The sequence below is a fragment of the Sceloporus undulatus genome, chromosome 2 (genome assembly GCF_019175285.1).
Source record: "Sceloporus undulatus isolate JIND9_A2432 ecotype Alabama chromosome 2, SceUnd_v1.1, whole genome shotgun sequence".
In the NCBI taxonomy this organism is placed as follows: domain Eukaryota; kingdom Metazoa; phylum Chordata; class Lepidosauria; order Squamata; family Phrynosomatidae; genus Sceloporus; species Sceloporus undulatus.
The window spans coordinates 310,393,717-310,412,998 of NC_056523.1; the positions used below are offsets into that span (position 1 = coordinate 310,393,717).

General features: G+C 41.4%; 1 protein-coding gene across 1 annotated transcript; it reads right to left on the bottom strand.

Moving 5' to 3' along the window:
* Window positions 1-1,766: 1,766 nt before the first annotated feature.
* On the bottom strand, window positions 1,767-18,708 carry DNAJC21 (DnaJ heat shock protein family (Hsp40) member C21). Its single transcript, XM_042452300.1, has 12 exons — window positions 18,489-18,708; window positions 17,062-17,155; window positions 16,230-16,353; window positions 13,786-13,908; window positions 13,167-13,471; window positions 10,157-10,311; window positions 8,769-8,856; window positions 8,272-8,430; window positions 6,856-6,895; window positions 5,062-5,303; window positions 4,464-4,542; window positions 1,767-2,302 (listed from the first exon to the last, which is right to left on the bottom strand). The coding sequence occupies exons 1-12, from the start codon at window positions 18,583-18,585 to the stop codon at window positions 2,135-2,137; spliced, it is 1,674 nt and encodes a 557-aa protein (XP_042308234.1). The 5' UTR covers window positions 18,586-18,708; the 3' UTR covers window positions 1,767-2,134.
* Between the last annotated feature and the right edge of the window lie 574 nt (window positions 18,709-19,282).

Below are 19,282 nucleotides of genomic sequence, written 5' to 3' on the forward strand. Positions count from 1 at the left end.
TGATCCCTTTTCCTCCCATTGAGCCTCATCCGCTTAGACCATCTCTTCAGTGTTTTAAAGGGATGCAGGCAAATGCCACAGCCCATTTCTGCCCAAAAGCAGATGTTTGAGGAGCAGTGGTGTCCCCCCGCTTTAGGGTATCACCTGGTGTGGCCTATATCCCCCGCACTACCTAGTGATGCCACTGCCTACTACACATGTCCCTACTGCCAATCTACAATTACCTCTATTCCAAAGTCCGCTGATAAATAAGCAGGAAAATAGTAGGGCAAATTTGTGTGGGGGCACAGATGACCACTCAAAGATACATAAGTACAGACAGGTAAGCAACCTATTCTTTCTGGTTTCTGTGCCTCACGCAAATGAGTGACTGTAAAGCTTACTACAGGATGGTAGAGCAGAACACTGCAGAACAGAGAAAGAGCAACCAGCCCAAAACTTGGCTCGAGCCCTGCAGTCAAGCCAGTAATGTCAGATGAATGTAGGTGGCTGTGACCATCGATGCTTTTTACATGTTAGGTAGAGAGAGAGAGAGACCTTGTAAAACAGCTGCAAAAAAAAAAAAAAAGCAATTGCACTTGTGGGAAGAGCTCTTAAATAAGCTGGTACTAGTTGCTTTGCTTAGTCATATGCAATTAGGATAGTATGCACTACCCACTTATAAATCAGTTGAAATGAAGCCTGATGTCCTCCATAAAAAACAAATACATTTTTGGAAGATGGAAAGGCCACAACATCTTACCTTACTTTTATGATCCTATGATCTGATTCCAACCCCAGCTAGAGTAGACTCATTGAATCAATGGGATTCACATGAGAGTTGACTTACCATCCAGTAAGTGATGCAATGGGATTACTCTGGCTGTGGCTAGCAGTTGGATTTAGGCCTGTATATTGAACATATCCTTTAGAAACTACCTTCTTATGGATACATGGATTGCTTTAAACATGATGGCAGAGCTCCTGCATCCCAATACATTTTGTAACCTTGGCCCCATACAGACAGGCCAAAATAAAGCTGCTTCAGGCCACTTTGGAGGTATGCTGTCTAAGTGATTCATGTGTCCTAAGAGTCCAGAAGCTGCACCAAAGCTGTGCTCCAGTCCTTAGGACTGGATCGTGGCTTTGGCGTGGCTTCTGGACTCTTAGGATGCATGCATCATTTAAATAGCATACCTCCAAAGTGGCCCAAAGCAGCTTTATTTTGGCCTGTCTGTATGGGGCCCTTATTAATTTGTAGCTACATTGCAGAAATGCAACAAAACTCTATTGGGTAACTGCAAAGATGCACATCAAGTGTTCCTGTTCTGTTCTGGCACTTCCTAGCCAGATGTGCACTGGTGAGGACCCCAATATGTAGCCAAAATGGCACTGTCTATGCACAAGAGAGAGGTATTAGCAAGGTTAGAAGAAACCCAAGCAGTATTGCCAATTTCCAGGGAATTTAATCAATAAAAAGGCCTGTTGGGGTGGGGGAACCCTAAATGCAGGTCAGCAAAAGAGACACCCAGAACAATCCAGTAAGAGGTCACAGAATACTTGTTTGGAGAGGGTGAAGTGGGGAATGTATTGGAGCAGCTGGTATTTGCACAGCAGCAAAACAAATGCCTTAACATCAGTTCCAGCAGTTAAAACCTGGGACCTGAGTCAGTTTAAACATATAAGAGTTTTCAGCATTGGAATACATGCATACCTGGGCATGGTGTGCAAGGACATAACTAAATGGCACACAACACACTCTAATAAAATAAAATAAAACTGCAGTGTACAGTAAAATAATTTATTTCTTCTACCTGTACATTTTTTTCTTTACAAGTTTCACAGGAGGAACATACTCTGCATGAGTAATTTGTGCTTTAGTGGAGGTGGAGAAGAGAACTTAAAACATTTGGACTCAGTGAAGTGACTGTAGATAATCACTTCTCTGGCAGTCAATTATAGGCCAAAATAAAAAAATTAGTACAGATTTAACATACATATTTAAATACTTTGCCACAATGCTTGTTTTTGCTGGACTCAGGTATTTTCATTCCAGTTAAATTATTACCATAAAGTCTTTGACTCTTTGGGCTAGGAAAGTGTCTTTTGGAGTTATCCATACATATAATGGCTGTTCTTGCTCCTTCCACAAGTCCTATCTATTTCTGCGTTTTTCTTTTTTGCTTCTGCTGCTGCTCACAGTAACGTGGACACTTGGTGCTTGCGTGGCTTTTGCATGGCCTGTAGTTTTTAAATGCTCGAAGAGTTTATTCCGTGACTGGAATTCACAGTGACAGGTAACACACTGGAGGGAAACTTCATGCTGGGAGCAGGAAGACAGAAGAAACAACCAAAAATACCAGCATTGTTAGTATTCATACAACCGGCCTTATATGCACATTTATCTGTATCTATATCTAGTAAAAATGCAATTGAAAATAGAAGAATCGCCCTTTTGGAGCACAGAAAAGCTAGTCCCTGGGTCTATTTCACATTGGAAATTTTTTTTTGATAATAGTTCCCAAAATCCTCAGCCAGAATGATTACTGGTCATGCTGGCTGGTGGTTTCTAGGACTTGTATTACTTTTCCCAAGCGCTGGATTAGTTGAGCGGGCAGATAACTTGAGATAGCCCACAGGAGATAACAGGTCAGTCATTTATCCCATCTTCTAGATGTAGATTGCGCTCAAACCTAGGGATGGTATGGAGTCAAAGCTGACAGCTGCTGGAAAAACCTACCATTCACTTAGGCTATCAGGGGCTATAGCTTATTGGTATGAGCACAGTGAAGTGTAGTAGTTTGAGCATAGGACTATGATTCTGGAGAGCAGAGTTCAAGTCCCTGTTCAGCCACAGAAACTCACTGGGTGATCATGGGCAACTCATACTGTCAGCCTCAGAGGATGGCAATGGCAAACACCCTCTGAAGAAATCTGCCAAGCAAACCACATGATAGCTTTGCCTTAGGGCCACCATAAGTCAGAAATGACTTGAAGGCACATAACAACAAAAACGAACACAGGATTTGTATACTAAATGACAGTTTCAAATCCTAACATCTCCAGGTACCAAGTAAAGAGAAAATCTCTATACTTTAGAGACCAGCTCACCAATCAGAACAGAAAATGCTCTGCTAGTTCGACTTTCCTGTGTTGTTTTCAAAGACAGCCATCACAGAGCTTCTTCAGAACAATCAATCTCAATTCAACAGACACCTGCAGTTTTCAGCCTGCTACTTCATAACATTTTCTTGTTTTTTTATCTTTGGAGAATATTTTCTGTATCTGTTTCTCTGTGATAAAACAGCTACAGGCTCCTGTGGATTGTGGAAACTGCTCTAAGGAAACTGCTCTGTGTGGTACAACAGACTGGCTTTGCCGTAACAGCCTCACACAGCCAAATACTTTAAAACACATGAAAAATTTCCCTGCAGGGTTGTGCAATGGTATGTTCAATGGTTGATACTCAGTAACGCTGTTACAGATTCATAACAAAAGAGTCATGGATACATAACTGATCTGTATTCAAAATCCACAAAGCAGCAATACCTTTATTGAGCCAACCAAAAATACACAAAAAATATCAAGATTTTGAAGCTCAACTGGGTTCTTCATCAGGTAAAGGTGTTAAAAATCATACAGAAGGAGGAGAAGAAAAAATGTTAGAGGCACAGGCCAAATTTTGTTAATATGCTGGTTTTGTTGTTGTCAGTTAAGATAGTCTGGAGGAATTTTCATGGAGGCATAGGATAGCCTTCCCTTTTGGCCATGTGCACTCTGGGAGTCAAAGAAACCCAAGAAATAAAATTTCATTTCCATTAGCAATGAAAAAAGTAACTTCCCTTGAGATCCAGGCTGTTTCTGTCCTGGGTTAGGCTACCTGCACCTTAGGCAGAGAACCCTGAATTTTTCAAGAGGTCCCTGTAATGTTGCATCTGGAAAAACCTTTTAGCTGCTGTATAGCTAAAACCTAACAAACTTATTGCTGTTTTGTAGATTTTGGATGTTATTGCATTTTGTTGTATGGCCAATACAGCTATCCCTAGATATGTTTTCTGAGTTGTATTCAGTAAGATTACATAGTATTATTGTTAAACTATGTAAATTTCACTCCAGTCCATCTTAAAAGCCAGGCACTGGAGTCCATTTTCCAATCAAGGCACAAGAAGGATGACATTTCAGAAGCAGGACCTGTCATGAGCCCAAATTGCACCCTTGGTCACTGGCACCCTGACTGGAAGCTGAAGGGACTTCTTTTGCCCAATTTGGTGGCTGGTTCTTAAGGTGGACTAAGGGTGTCAGGCCCAGAGACATCATTTAGTTATGGAGATGTAACTAAACAACTGATCAAGGATTCCAGTGAATATGTTTTTTAAAGGGGGCAGGATTCTGGAGGACCCCAGAACAACAAGAAACTACTATGCTGGATACTAATTATACTCTGTTTAGTCAAAAAGGTTTTTATTTCAATCCTTTCCACATACCGTTGTAGGATGCTCCGAAGAAGCTCTTGTGGAAGTTTTCTTTGTATCTTTTGTTTTCTTCCCTTTAGGTTTAGTATTGCTGAAAAGACAAAGAATGCCTCTTATTCATTTGTACTTTTCTCCCCAGTGCTGAACAGAACACTGCCCACTGTTCAGCCAAAAGCAGCAAATCCTACTGCTTTTACATGTAGACAAGACTAACAGAACTCCAGAGTGAGTTATGTCTTTGTTCGGTCTTCGTTTTTATAAAAGCTTTCAAATGATAAAGAACTGTACTAATAATTCTGCAGAATTATGTAACCTGCAAGATCTGAGCAGAGCTGATTAGATTAGATAGATTTAATTATGATAGATAACATTAAGATAGATTTTTAAAAATTGAATATTGGCTGAGATCTTTTTTGAAGATTCAAGGTAAATTGGACACCTCCTTCCACAATGATCTTTAAAATAGATATGCCGGAATACTAGGTTACATCAGCATAAGTCACCAACAGGTTGCCAGCCATTTCTATCAGAAATCACACTAATATACACAGGCTTTTTTTTTTAACCAACGGATGCTAATTTTAGAATCTTCACAAAATTAGGTATTTACCTTTTCACCTCAGATTTGGGTTCTACTTGAGATTCTCCTGCTTCTCCAGCACTTGCATCTTCTGGGTTGTGGTTTTTGGGTTCAACTTGGGGTTCTGTTTCTCCAGCACTTGCATCTTCTCGGTTATGGTTTCTGCTGACATCTGTTTCTTCAGTTGCACCATGCTCTTTGTCACTGCCACCTTGCTTTGCCTCATCAAATTGCTCCTCTGTGCTTTTGTCACTACAAGCATCTTCCTGTATCTGAAAAAGAACAAAGAATTTATAGGAACCATGAAAACCAGAAATACAGATATGCTCACTGTAAGGCCTAAAGGGCTGCAAAGTCAACTTGCAAGATCTAGAATGATGCTACTCCAATTTATTTGGGCATAAGTACAAAGAATGAATTAAAATGGCACCCATCTGCCAGAAAAACATACTTATCAAGGGAACAGAACCCTTTCATCTGCACCTTTTTGTACTTTGTCCTCTGCTTTGGTGGATGTGGGAAGGGGCTCTCACCAGACCAAGATGATGCCAGATGAGGGGAATCCCACTGCGCAAATGTAAGTCTGCTCATATAATACTAGACATTGCTCACATTCTTTGACGTCAAAAAAGCAACGACAATTGGGGCTGGCGCTAGTCTTAGCACAGAGCATTCCTGTTGAAATCAATGGCTTGGCATTTGCCATGACTAACTTAAGTCCCATTTAATTCAATGGGTCTACTCTTAACGTGTGTAAGCAGATCAAACTCTTCGCAGGCCAGAGATTCCCCTCTAGTGAGCCAGAGACGTGGCTACACTATTGAATTAAACTAGTTTAGCAGTCATTTGTATCAGAGAAGCTTGGGAAGCTAGGGTCCCTAACCCTGACCATTTTTGGCCAAGAGAGGCTTTTTAGCAACAGGAAATAACTTCCTCATTATCTCCTGTTTTAAAAAAAGCCTCCCCTGGCCCTAAAATGACCTGGGAGACAAAATGGCCCAGAGGGAATGTGTGTGTGTTTTTTTTTTTTACCCTTGGGGGTCTATGGCTTGTCTACAATTTGGAACAGAACAAAAACTGGAAAGCACATATGCACGACACAAGAATGAAAGGAGACAGAGTTCCACATGCTCTCTGATGGTCCAAAACTTTTTATTTCTTAAAAAGCCAATACCACAATAACAGTAAATGTGTTTTTGTTTATTTTATAATAGCCCCTGAAGAAAGTCAATTGGTCCTAAGGCCGAAATGTGTTGAGCTTTTTAAAAAATAAAAGGTTTTGGATCATCACAGAGCACATAGGACTCTGTCTCCTTTCATTCTTTTACTGTCTGCAATTTGGCCAAGGACTAAAACACCCCTGCAGTACTGGAAGGCAGTCTCAGCCTGACCAGACTGTACTGGACCTTCAAGTAAATTCTGGAATTTTCCCAGAACTGAAAGACAACTCTGCTCCCAATCTTAGCTAAGTAGCTGTTTCCCCATTGCTAAGTGCAAATGTGACTTGCAACTAGGAAACACCTTGACACCCAGCACTAAGTTGAAATAGAACTATCATTTTAGAGTGGATGCAGCCACTGCTCTACAGAAGGCTACTCATAGTGGTGGTCAATGGGTTGGTATTGACCCAGGGGCCATCAATGATGATCCCTGGAGAATTTTCAGAGAAGAAAGAAACGACTGTAGCCAATGGGCAGAAATATGGTACTGGTCCCTGTCACATCAGGGAAAGGTCATGCTGGTTTGCCCATATCAGCTACCTTAAGAAACAATGAATTAGAAAACAAAACCATGCAAATGATTCCATTTCTCATAAAAACTTACCACCGTTGATTTTTGTTTCTTTTTTTGTTTCTTTGAGAGTCTGTAAGGACAAAAAGAAATGGGGTTAAGATTTCCATACCACTGATTCTAAAGTGTTTACTTTGAAAGTATTAAGCCGTATTAGAACTTAACGTTTATTTATTGAATTTATATCCTGCCTTTCTGACTTATTGTAAGTCAGCTTACAATAATTTTAAAAAGATTAAGCTAAAGCATTAGTTTACAAAAGTTAAAAAGAATTTTTTTTAAAGAATGATGTAAAACAGTTAAAAACACCAAAACGTATTTAAACTTATGGCTGCATCTGCACTGCAGAAACAATGCAGTTTGACACTGCTTTAACGGCTATGGCTTGATGCTATGGGATCCTGGGATTTGTAGTCTGTTGTAATACCAGAATTTTCTGACAGAGAAGGCTGAGTATCTCACAAAACTGCAAATCCTAGGGTTCCATTAGCACTGAGCCATGTATGAGTCAAACTGTTATAAGAAATGTAGGGAAAAAAAATCATAAGAAATGCTTATTTCACATACATTTGCTCTTTTGTACCTGCAGGTACCGTAGTGGCCACAACAATATAGCAACAGCAAGTACATTTCTAAACCCTTTATCAGTGAACTAGCACCACCTAAGCAGTTTACAGTGTGTAACCCAATTGTCCCTAACAAGCTGGGTACTCATTTTACCAATTTACGAAAGGATGGAAGGGTGAGTCAACTTGGAGCTCTCTAGGATCAAACTCACAACACTGTGGCTGCAGTATCAGCATTTAACCACAGCACCACCAAGGCTCCTTATAAGTAAAGAACAAATAAGTGATGAGACACACATTTACAACCACAGATAACCAGGCAGCATCAGGTGCAGCTTTCTAATGTATGTCCACTGTATATCTATAGACAAGGGACCTGGAACCTCTCATGGGCCAAGCACAGTCCAGAGAAGTTGCCTTTCTGGTCTACCACCTCTTCTCTTTCATCACTGATCTCAAGCAAGAGCAGGGATCTGGTTTTGCACGAAGGAAGGGGATGGGAATCCAGGTAGAAGCCATGATGAACATCTCCAGCCCCCAGGAGTTTTCTGGGAAAGGATGCTGCCCTGAAATTACTTCTCCACCCATTACAGATCTTCACCTGCCCTTCCAATATCATGAGTATCTACAAAGGAATGTACTGCATATGTTACTCTGTCTACCATATGTATCCTGACACAGTGTGAACTGTATCCTGAAAAGGGGCATGGTTTGCACACTCAACAGAGTAACTAGATCCATGGTCATACTGCATTATAAGCTTCTCCCATTTTTTGGAAAACAACTGAACATGCTTTATGGGGAAAATCTCAAAGCTGTCATCTAAAAAAAAATTCTAGCTTTTCCAAGCTCTCGTTTGTTTTTTCCATATTGTAATAAATACTTTTGTTTGGGCATTTCTTCTGTCTCCTCTTCCTCTTTGCTATCCAGTCCATTCTCATCAATTGTACCAAGAGCAAACTCTTCCTCTTCTTCCTCCAGCTGCTGCCGTAACAAGGCAACCATCTCTCGGTGTTTCTTGGACTTTTCATGGTTCTTCATGCTGCACAAAGTTGGTAGGCAGAAATTAACTAAGAGTGAGCAGACAAGCAATACACTTACTGTTGCATTTTCTGAAAGGTAAGCTGACACCTTGCATTTATTTATTTAGTACCACCAAGATACAGGATACTGTACTTCATAGAATAAAAGAGCCTTGTAGGCTGCTCACTTATACAACATTTTCTTTATTATTGACATCTGTTATTGTAGGCTACTCACTTAGGAAGAAGCCCTTTGGAAACCAAGAGGACTGGTACTGAAATGAGTGCATACAAGATGGTGGGCAAAGTAGCTACTGGATAACATTTTCTTTAGAATCCAAGCAGGAAAAATACTTACGCTTTCTCAGTCTTAAAGGATTTATCACAAGCGGGGCAATAGAGGTCATCATAGAAATCAGCATCATCACCTTCTTCACTTAATTTATCTGGAGAAAAATAGTTTTAAATGGAGAAGGCTCAGATTATACTTATTAAATACTTTTTTTTTGCTTAATCTTAGGCTGGTTTACTTGAATCCTATTGCATAATGGTGATAGGTCTTACTGCAAATTATCTGTTCTTAGAACTATGGCCCACCCCAATCAATGGTGCTTACTACTGAGTGGTCATATCTAGGGTTACATTGTTAGTTTACAATCCATGAAACATTACCTTGAATTAAACAATGCTGAATTACTGCAATTCTCTTTATGTGACTCTATTAGGAGCAAAACTTGGAAAAGTAATTTCTTCAAGTCTGATTAGGAATATACCACTAGTTCAGCATCCATGAGATTATTTGACTGGTATGAATGGAGCCAAATTTATTTCACAGTTTCTTAAATAATACAAATCCCTGTTTAAATAAAAAAGAACTTTATCTGCTACCAAAGGAGAGCAGAGAGGAGTCCAGGCTCGCCTCCTATGGCTAAGAATTCCACAGCCTGGAAGCAACCACCAAAAAGGCCCTCTCACATGCCCAAATCAATCAGATCTCTGACACTAGAGATGATCAGACGGGGGAAAGGACATCCTTGTCCTGTCCATTTCCCATCCTTATGACAAGATAGCAAAAAGATTTTCATATGATGTCACGTTTATCCTGTCAGTGTCCCATCACTGAAGTGCAATTGACTGCAATCATGTGAAAGATTTTCATACGACATCACACTTATCCAGTCATTGTCCTGACATTGAAGTGGAATCATCCTGTGCTTTTGCATTAATGGGAGTTTCCACTTCAGTGACAGGATGACAGGATAAAAGCGACATCTATGAAATGCTTTTGCACGACTGGGATAAGGAAAAGAGAGTGATCCTGTCCCTATCCCGCCCCCATCTGATACTCTCCAATGGTAGGTATGTGAGAATGCCCTCTTTTGAAGATCTTCAGAGGTGTTAGCATGTGATCACAGAACACTGTCTGAGATGAGGAGGAAGGGACAGAAAACTTAATAGAAGGGAGAACAGAATGGAGTACTGTAAAAGAGCAATGAAAGAGTGAACAGAGGTATTTCAAACTGAAACATTTTTGGCAGCATTTGTTATATACATCAAGTTATCTCAGGAACTATTTGTGTCTCAACAGGGTACAGATTTTTCAAATAAATATATTCATCCATTTATAGAACCTGCACCTTTAGTCTAGCAATTAATGAAGAAAGCTAAAGTAACCCAACAAGTCACTTTACCAAAGAGAATTTACACTTCTCCCATGTGAGCTGTCACCTGTAAGTTCACCCTTACCATCCTGCTTTTCTTTACAGTCTAATTCCTCTTTTTCCTCTTCGTCATTGGACCCATCACCAAATTCCTTTTCGTACTGTGCTTCCATCTGCTGCAGCTCTCGCTCCAGTTCTGACATGCTAATCCAGCTCTGTTCTTTATACTGCTCGGCCAGTCTTAAAAATAAAAGGAAAGAGCAAGGGAGAAGGCTGAATTTTTGGAAACTAGTTGCTGTCAAATATTCTTACAAAGTGGTAAAAATGTACTTGAACTCTGCAGATTAGAGGTGAGGCAAAATTGATGAGCTGCATATAGTGATATATCCCTCCAAATGGAAAATGTGACATAAGGGAGAAGAGCTTTACCTTAGCCTTTACATGACATTTTGGTGCAAGCAGGGACTCTCTGCACTTGCACCTAGAGGAAGTAGTCCAAAGAGGCACAAATCAGAGAAGTTTGATCATATCTCCTCTTATTTCTAAAAACTCAGCTGCCGACCTCCCTGTTTTAATACAGTGGTATAGGTACAGCAGTGGGTCACTGAAATGGTTTTAGCTGTGGTATAGTTGTTTTAGAAAGCAAAAGCAATTTCCCCCAATAATCCTATTGGATATTTTAATTTATATTCTTGGTGTTTTACTGTTACCTTAGAAGTAAAAGCTATGATCAATAACATTCATTACAATTTTCCCCTACAGGTTGAGTATCCCTTATTCAGAATTCCAAAATCCAAAATTGTCCACATGGATGACCTGTGCTTGGGTTCAGTGAACCCAAACTTGATTTCATACACAAAATTATTTTAAAAATATGTATAAAATAACTTCAGGCTATGTGTATAAGATATATATGAAACATAAATGAATTTCATGTTTAGACTTGTGTCCCATCTCCAATTATTATTATAATTATTATTTTAATAAAAACAGTACAATAAAAAATAAAAAATTAAATTAAATTAAAAAGTACATTAAAAAGTATTAAATTATTACAATATTAAAATAGATAGTTATTAAAAGAATAAAACATATTTTAAAAAGATAAAACTATATACTGAGAAAAAACTGTATCAATTTTTTAAGATGGTCCAACATCCCAGCCTGTCCTTATAGCAATTCTTTAAATGCCTGCATGAATAGGTAGGCTTTCACCTACCAGCGGAAGGCCATCAAGGAGGGAGCCATTCTGAAGGCAGTTCCAGAGTCTAGGGGCAGCCACCGAGAAAGCCCTCTCTCGCGTTCACACCAACCGTGTTTGTGATGGTGTCGGAACGGAGAGAAGGGCTTCGCCAGAGGATCCCAGAGTGGGCCGGTTCATACCAGGAGAAACGGTCTGCCAAATAGTGTGGACTTGACACCATCTCCAAGGTATCTTATTATGTATATGCAAATATTTCAAAATCCAAAAAATCCAATATCCAAAATATTTCTAGTTGCAAGTATTTCAGATAAAAAAGACTCAACCTATACTGATGGAATTATTAGTTTTGCTTGTTTGTATTTACTCCCACACCACTAGTAGATCTGTATTGCACTTGAAATTTGCATAAATGACAACTATAATAACAGAACGCCTGTAAAATATAGAGTGAATTCCTGTAAATGTATCTTTCTTAGGAAAAATTGTGGGTTTTTTTTCTTGTTGGGCCTAGATTATTTGACAGAGTAATAGGTATGAAAAGTTGAGAGAACTGTTTTAATGGACACTGGGGCAAACAACTATTTGAACAATGAAGATTCCATTCCAAAAGCATACTAGGAGCCACAGGTAAAGATATATTTGAGATGTGTACAGAATTTTGTACAGGGCTTTGAGCATCCAGGGCAATTGGAAGAGTAATATATTGGGATACATCTACCCATGTTTTCTGGCATCTGCCACCCTTGTCCAAAGGTGGCAGATGCCAGAAAACATGGATAGATATATCCCAATATATTATTCTCCCAATTGCCTTGAATGCACAAAACCCTTTGTTTGTGCTTACTGCAATTTTTAAAAAATGCTCAGAACTACCAAGATTATAAATGCACAGAGTACTTATTACTTTCCCACTGGTTACCAAATCTTTATAAGTGCATTACTCTCATGTCTAGAAGGTTGTTCCACTGAGAAAGATTTCCTGAGCTGCCAAGAGAATTCAAAAACAAGACATCCCCCAATTTGGATACAAAAGCCAAACATGTTTGGCAGTCAATCCTTATATCAGCAGTGGTGATGGGGCGGCATGCTCCAAGATGAGTCACCACAAGGAGAAGAGGCTGCACAGCCCATATAGGTCTGTCTTCCAGCACTTCAGTCGTCCTTCTGCCTTATGCCCAGCATTTGCCATCTCAGGCAGCCACTTCACACTCCATAATGCCAGGGGCAGCACTGTTAGCTGCTATACTGTATTACAGAAAGAAAAAGTATGGTCCATCAGCAGAACAACAGCAACAGCTGTTTCCATGGCAGGTCATTCATGGAATCGCAGAGGTGGAAGAGATCACAAGGGCCATCCATTCCAACCCCCCTGCCATGCAGGGACTCATAATCAAACAGCCCTAACAAATGGTCATCCAGCCTCTGCTTAAAAACCTCCAAAGAAGGAGATTCCAACATCCTCCAAGGGAGTGTCTTCCGCTGTCAAACAGATCTTACTATCAGGAGGTTATTCCTAATGTTGAGGTGGAATCTCTTTTCCTCTAGTTTGAATCCATTGCTCTGGGTCCTATTCTCTGCAGCAGCAGAAAACAAGTTTGCTCTATCCTCAACATGACATCCTTTTAAATATTTAAACAGGGTTATCATATCACCTCTTAACCTTGTCTACTCCAGGATAAACATACCGAGCTCCCTAAGTCGTTTGCCAAAGGACATCCATTCCAACATATGGAAGAACTCTACATGGCCATTAGAGCATGAGCTGTACCTTTGCAGCTGAATGCACATACAATGGTTTACATCAATGCAGTTATTAGTGAAGACAAAGAAGAGCATAATTAGACAATCACAGTAACTCTCAAGTGGCAGACTCAAACTCAATTTTTCATACTTGGCTTGTTTCAGTTTCTGCTGCCTCCGGAGTTCCTCTGCTTTCCTTGCTTTCTCGGCGTTTTGTTCCTCCAGGAGCTTCCTGTGGGCCTGCACCCGCTTGTCCCTTTTCCTGATAAAGGCCACCAACTCGCGAACCAGTTCGTTCCGCTCCTTTCTTGCTTTGTCACGGGTTTTCTTGTTTTCTTTTTCCATTGCTCGTTTCTCCCAACGGTTTGATGCCTGTCGGGTATCATACTCTTCTTTCCATGCAAAATTCTTCCGAGTGCAGAAACTCTGCCAGTATGCATAGAAACAATGGACTATCTAATTGGAAGGGTAAAGAGAGAACATGGAAGTGAGTATCGACTTTTAGGGAAAAGCAGAAGGCGGCCATGGCAAAATGGAAACTATTTTTATATATTTATATATGAGGAGCTGTTCCATATAGTACACATTGGCTAAAGAACAAGTATGGTGTAGTTTTAAGCATCAGACTATTACTCCAGGAGACCAGGGTTCGAGTCCACTGTTTAGCCATAGAAACCCAATGGATGTCCCTGAGCAAGTCAGGATCTCTCAATGGCAAGTTTTTTCCTGAATTCTTGAAAACTAACCTGTTAATCCTTTGGTTTACTTACTGTATCATAGTCACTCTGAGAGTCTCCAAAATTTGGAAACTCTTCCATGTCATCCTCCAGTATGGATTCCTTTTCTTCCTTTGCAATCATTTCAAAGACATGACGATAAACTGTGTAAAAACCCTGAAAGAAATAATATAATTATTCCAGGAAAAATTTAAAAAAGGAAGATTCCATTTTGCTGACATTGTGAAGGGTCCCTAGAAGACTTACAAGTGCTCCTGGGTTTTTGACAGATCACATGAGGCTTCGAACAAGCCACTTGCCTGGTGCTTATCAATTGGCAAAGAACACATTGACACCGTGCAGAAAGATCAGGATGCTCAGGTTCCCCAACCCTATTCTATGGTATTACTGCTACTACTACTACTACTACTAATACAATTACTGTTATTTTCATTTTTATTTGCATTCTGCTCCCCCCCCCCACAAATTGACACTCAAAACAACTCACAATTTAAAAGAGCAATACAAATTAAAAACATATAAAAGTGAACATTAAAATAGAATTAAATTATTCACAGTATTAACAGTTCAAACCTCCAGTTAAAAGAATAAAATGCAATTTTAAAAAAGATAAAGAGCTATTACTGAACAATACAGCATTCCTGTATCTATTCTACAGAAATAATACAGTGAAAACCATACAGTAATCCCATGTTCATTCTTTTAAAACTTTCTGTTTCAAAAGCCAGTTGGAATGAAAAGCTTTTATTTAACCTGTCAAAGGAAAGACAACCAGGAGCCAAGTAAAGATTGCCTTGTTAGGGAAACAAGATTATCCAGCCCTTGCATTTTCCCCTTCCATCCTTAAAAAGACCTGTGGGCCCATTTTGACAAAACGTGTTGCCTCTCCTCTACCAAAACAAAGACAAGCAGAATCCTGTATAAAACAGCTGTTTTCTTCTATGCCACGCATTATATTTTCTTTTGGGGAGATGCTAATGCACATTAAAGAGGTGGCTTCGTGGTTAAGATACCAATTCTGACAATTGGAAGATCAGAAGATTGGCAGTTTGAGGCCCGAGTGCTGCATGATGGGGTGACCTCCCGTCACTAGTCCCAGCTTCTGCCAACCTAGCGGTTCAAAAGTATGCAAATACAAGTAGATAAATAGGTACCACTTTGGTGGGAAGGTAACAGCGTTCGGTGCAGTCATGCTGGCCACATGACCACCGGGGTTGTCTTCAGACAATGTTGGCTCTTCGGCTTAGTAATGGAGATGAGCACCACCCCCTACAGTCAGTCACAACTAGACATTCATGTCAAGGGACTACCTTTACCTTTTTACCTTTAACACATATGTTTTTTAAAAGCTTCTTCCTGCTCCACTTTTTGTGAAACATTAAGAAATGTATTGTGGGAGGGATCACTACAGAAAAACACAGTGAAGAAGTGCATGTGTGCAGAAGAGGGGTGCTTTGAATGTGTCTTTTTGCATAGCAGGGGGTTGGACTGGATGCCCCTTGAGGTCTCTTCCAACTCTAGGATTCTCTCTCTTAATGGCTTAATAATGCAAATCAAATGATGGGATGCATTGATTAAACTAGGCAAGGGTAGAGCAGGTCCTCTCCAGATATGTTTGGACTACACCTCTTCTGAGACCCAGCCATCATGACAAATGGGGGTTGTGGGGATTGCAGTCCAAACGCTGAATGGGAGGTTCCCCCACACTCAAACACTCCTCCAGTGATATCTGAAGAAGGCCTTTTCTCATTGCAGCTGAAACACACTGGATTTTTTTAATAGGCTGAATAAACAGTTGACCATCTCAAAGCATTGTCTCTTCACTGTTTTCTGCTTTTCACTTACGGATACAATACAGACAGGCCTATCTGTTTACCTTTACCACTAGGGTTGTGAAGCTCATATTGGAGTCAAGACAAACAGTAACTTCTACAACCAAAGATGCTCTCCTCATAGATCTCTCAAAAATCTCATAGGTCCAGATCACTCAGCAGCCTCCATAGATACAGATGTTCCCCACAGTATTTTTCATTATCGATATGGGGAAAACCACAAACCTTGGAGGAGAGAAACTAAATCAGATGGGTCACACGCAATCTCTAAGATGTATTCAGCCATGAAGCAATTTTTGTGCCCCTCTAAACATGGTGCTCCCCACAAGCTGCATTGTCAAATTTTAGAAGCAAACTGGAAAATTCCATTCAAAGGAAGCACATTCCTTGCTTTAAATGTCTTATTTACAATTCAAAGCAAGCAAAATACTTTCTTTAAACAGGCTTTGCCTAGTTGCCATTGAAATTTGGTGGCAAGATGTGGCCCACATTGGGTCTCTGGCTGATGTAAATGTAGCAGGTCACTATTGGTGGGCCTGTTCTAGATTATTTGGCAGGGGAGGTGGCCCTCTCCTTGCTAACTCTATCACAAACACAACAGAAATTATCTTTTTGGGAGAATGACAGACTGCATCTTCGCACTACCTTCTCATCATCTCCAAAGCCAGAGTAACAAGTAGCAGTGAAGTAGCGGAGTAGATCCAGACTGTCATCTTGATACTCTCCATCCACTCCTCCTTTCAGCAGAGCTTCTCGGTGATTGTCATACCTAAATAGGAAAACATTTTTAAAAATCACATCTGAGACCAGGAAACCTTTGTGCAGAATGAAAGATTTACTTCTTTTGATGCTTTTTATTATAACTGATAAAAAGAAACATCAGAAACTACCTATTCATTATTAACCTTTCGGAGATACTGAGTCTTACTGACAACATTTGTTTCTCTTACCATCAGCCATTAATTCTTTTCAAATAAAAATAAAGTAAAATTACTAAATAGCTCTCTCTCACCCTAATCCACCTCACAAGGAGGTAATTCCCTTTAGTGGTTTAGACTTTAGGTTCAAGAAAGCAGTGGATTCACCTGAGTATAGGTTCAACCTACAGAAAGCAAAGGTGTCAGTATCTCCATTTCACCCATGAAAAATATTTTGGTTTTGGGAATATTTTGAATTTCAGAATTCTGGATAAGGGAGACTCAACCTGTACAAAAATACAAAAGCCTGCATCCGTTGCTCTTTACATCTGCATACAATCTAAGTTATTTATTGTATGCTTGCTTTCTGAATTTGAAAAAGTTATATTTTCGTGTCTCAGCAAGGACCAGAAATGGACCTCCCAAATCCCAATCCAAATTTCTAAGCACTACACCATAGAGGGTCTCAGTGATTATTTCACTGGGTTTTGTCTTTAAATAGAGATACAAGGCATCAGGTTTGACCAACTACAACTTTATTGAGCTACAGCACGATTTACCATGCTCTTTCTTGAGGATCACTTAACACATCATATGCCGCCTGGATCAGCTTGAACTGCTCTGCTGCTTCTTCTGCATTTTCTAGGTTCTTGTCTGCAAAGACACAAATGGCAAGATGCAATTTAATTCCACCACAAGAGCTTCATTGTCACAGAAGGAATCTGAGATCAGCATATATACTTTAAAAAACAACTTGAGTCTAAAACTGATAAACTAACCTCTTCATACATGATCGATATATATTTCCAATGAGAAACATGAAGTTCCCAATTTTATTTATTAGAGAGTAAATCCTATTCATCCTAACAAAGTAGCAGGCAATAGTATGGGTACCAGGGGCCAATATTCCACGACATATCTCCACAGCAAGCCTCAATACCTCTTCTGAAGTCTCTCTCAAAATGGCAGCAGGATGTGATGTTCTGCTATCTCCTGTTGCTGTTTTGAGAAGGATTGCACAGGGAAATCCTTCCTTGCACAAGAAAAACCTGTGATGGGCTCACTTTAGGGTTTCCGTAATTCAGAAATGACTTGAAGGCACACGACAACAACAACAACAACAACATGTCACAGGCTGTCATGCAACCCTTAACAGTGTAGCATGCAGAATATAAACAAATATTCTGGGGTGCTTGAGGGGGCAGGGAGAGGACTTTAATGTGTTTCCACATTTTTCTATGAAATCTGGGGCAAAAGTTGCAGCCCATTTTTTACATGGGGGGCTGGGGGCTATGGAGAACTGGCAGGGAGCTTCAAAGGGCAAAAAATGGGGTTGCAGGGACAGCATGCAGTCTGCTCTCCCCCGTTACTGTTACTCAAGTTGCTTCCAACCTACAGTGACCCTAAGAAGGCCAACAGATCATGGGGTTTTCTTGGGGAAATTTGTTTAGAGGAGGTTGGCCCCTGACTTCTTCTGAGGCTGAGAAAGTGTGACTTGCCCAAGGTCACCCAGTGGGTTTCATGGCTGAGCCAGGAATTGGACCCTGGTCTCCAGGGTTGTAGTTCAAGGCTCAATCCACCAGAGCACACTGTTAGCCAATTACCTGGGAGCAAACTCTACTGAACACAATAGGGCTTACTTGGGAGTAGGCATGCATAGGATTGCACCAGCAGATAAGGAACAAAGCTCTTTGTCATGAAATCGCAACACATACTTTGCTCCCAGCTGCTGTCATTACGGCCTTATTAAGGTGATTCATTCTCAACCTTCCGGCGCATGGATGACAGAGAGACCTCGGGAGAACCCCCTCTTCCTACAGAGCCCTACAGAGCCCTTCAAGTCTGCCACAGTTCCTTGGGGCCAGATGGCTGCAAGGAGGGGGGGGAGGCTTGAATTCCCGAGAGGCCGGGGCCGCCCTGAGGGGGAGTTCCTGAAGGCAGAGGAAGGGGCTGCACCGGGGGGCTCTGCCAACCCAGCCTTCCTTACCTGGGTGCCAGCGCAGGGCCAGCCTCCGGTGGGCTCTCTTCAGCTCCTCCTCGGAGGCGTCTCGCTTCACCCCCAGCACTTCGTAGTGGCACTTCATCCTGGGAGGAGCCCCGGGACCTCACCGCCACCGGGGAAGCAAGGAAGGGAGAAGGGGGCCGGGGCGCTGCCGGGGCGGCATCCGCCTGCCTGGGGCTCCAGCCGGCGAGAGAGGGAGGAGGGGAGGGGCCGGAAGGGGCGGAGGAGGAGCCATAGGGCGGAGCGGAGCCCGGGGGGATCCGGGAGAGGCGCCTCCTCCTCATTGGGAAGGAAGGAGGGACTCTTGGAACGTCGGGGCGCGAAGGTTCCGGAGCAGCGCGGGGGGTCCTTTGTTGGGATGGAACGCCGGGAGCCGAGCGTTCCAAGAGGGAGCTCAACGTTCCAGGGCGGGCACAGAGGCAGTGACGTCACTGGGGATGAGGTCACCCGGGGCGGGATCCCATGACCTCGTCATCCCACAACAGAGGCTCATAGGATCCTAGAGTTGGGAGAGACCCCAAGCGCCAGCCACTCCAGTGACTCCCCCAAAGTCTGCCCTTTAAAGAGGAGCCCCAGCCATGCTGCCCAATAGCCTGGGATTCTGGGAGCTGAAGTCCAAAAGCCCTTAAAAGGCAGTTTGGGGATCACTGAATTCCAGTCCAACTCCATGCTGCCATGCAGGAACTCTCAAAGCATACCTGACAGATGGCCATCCAGATATTTGGGGCAGTGATTGTGCCCCCTTAAGAGATTTTGGACTTCAGCTCCGAAAAGCTTCA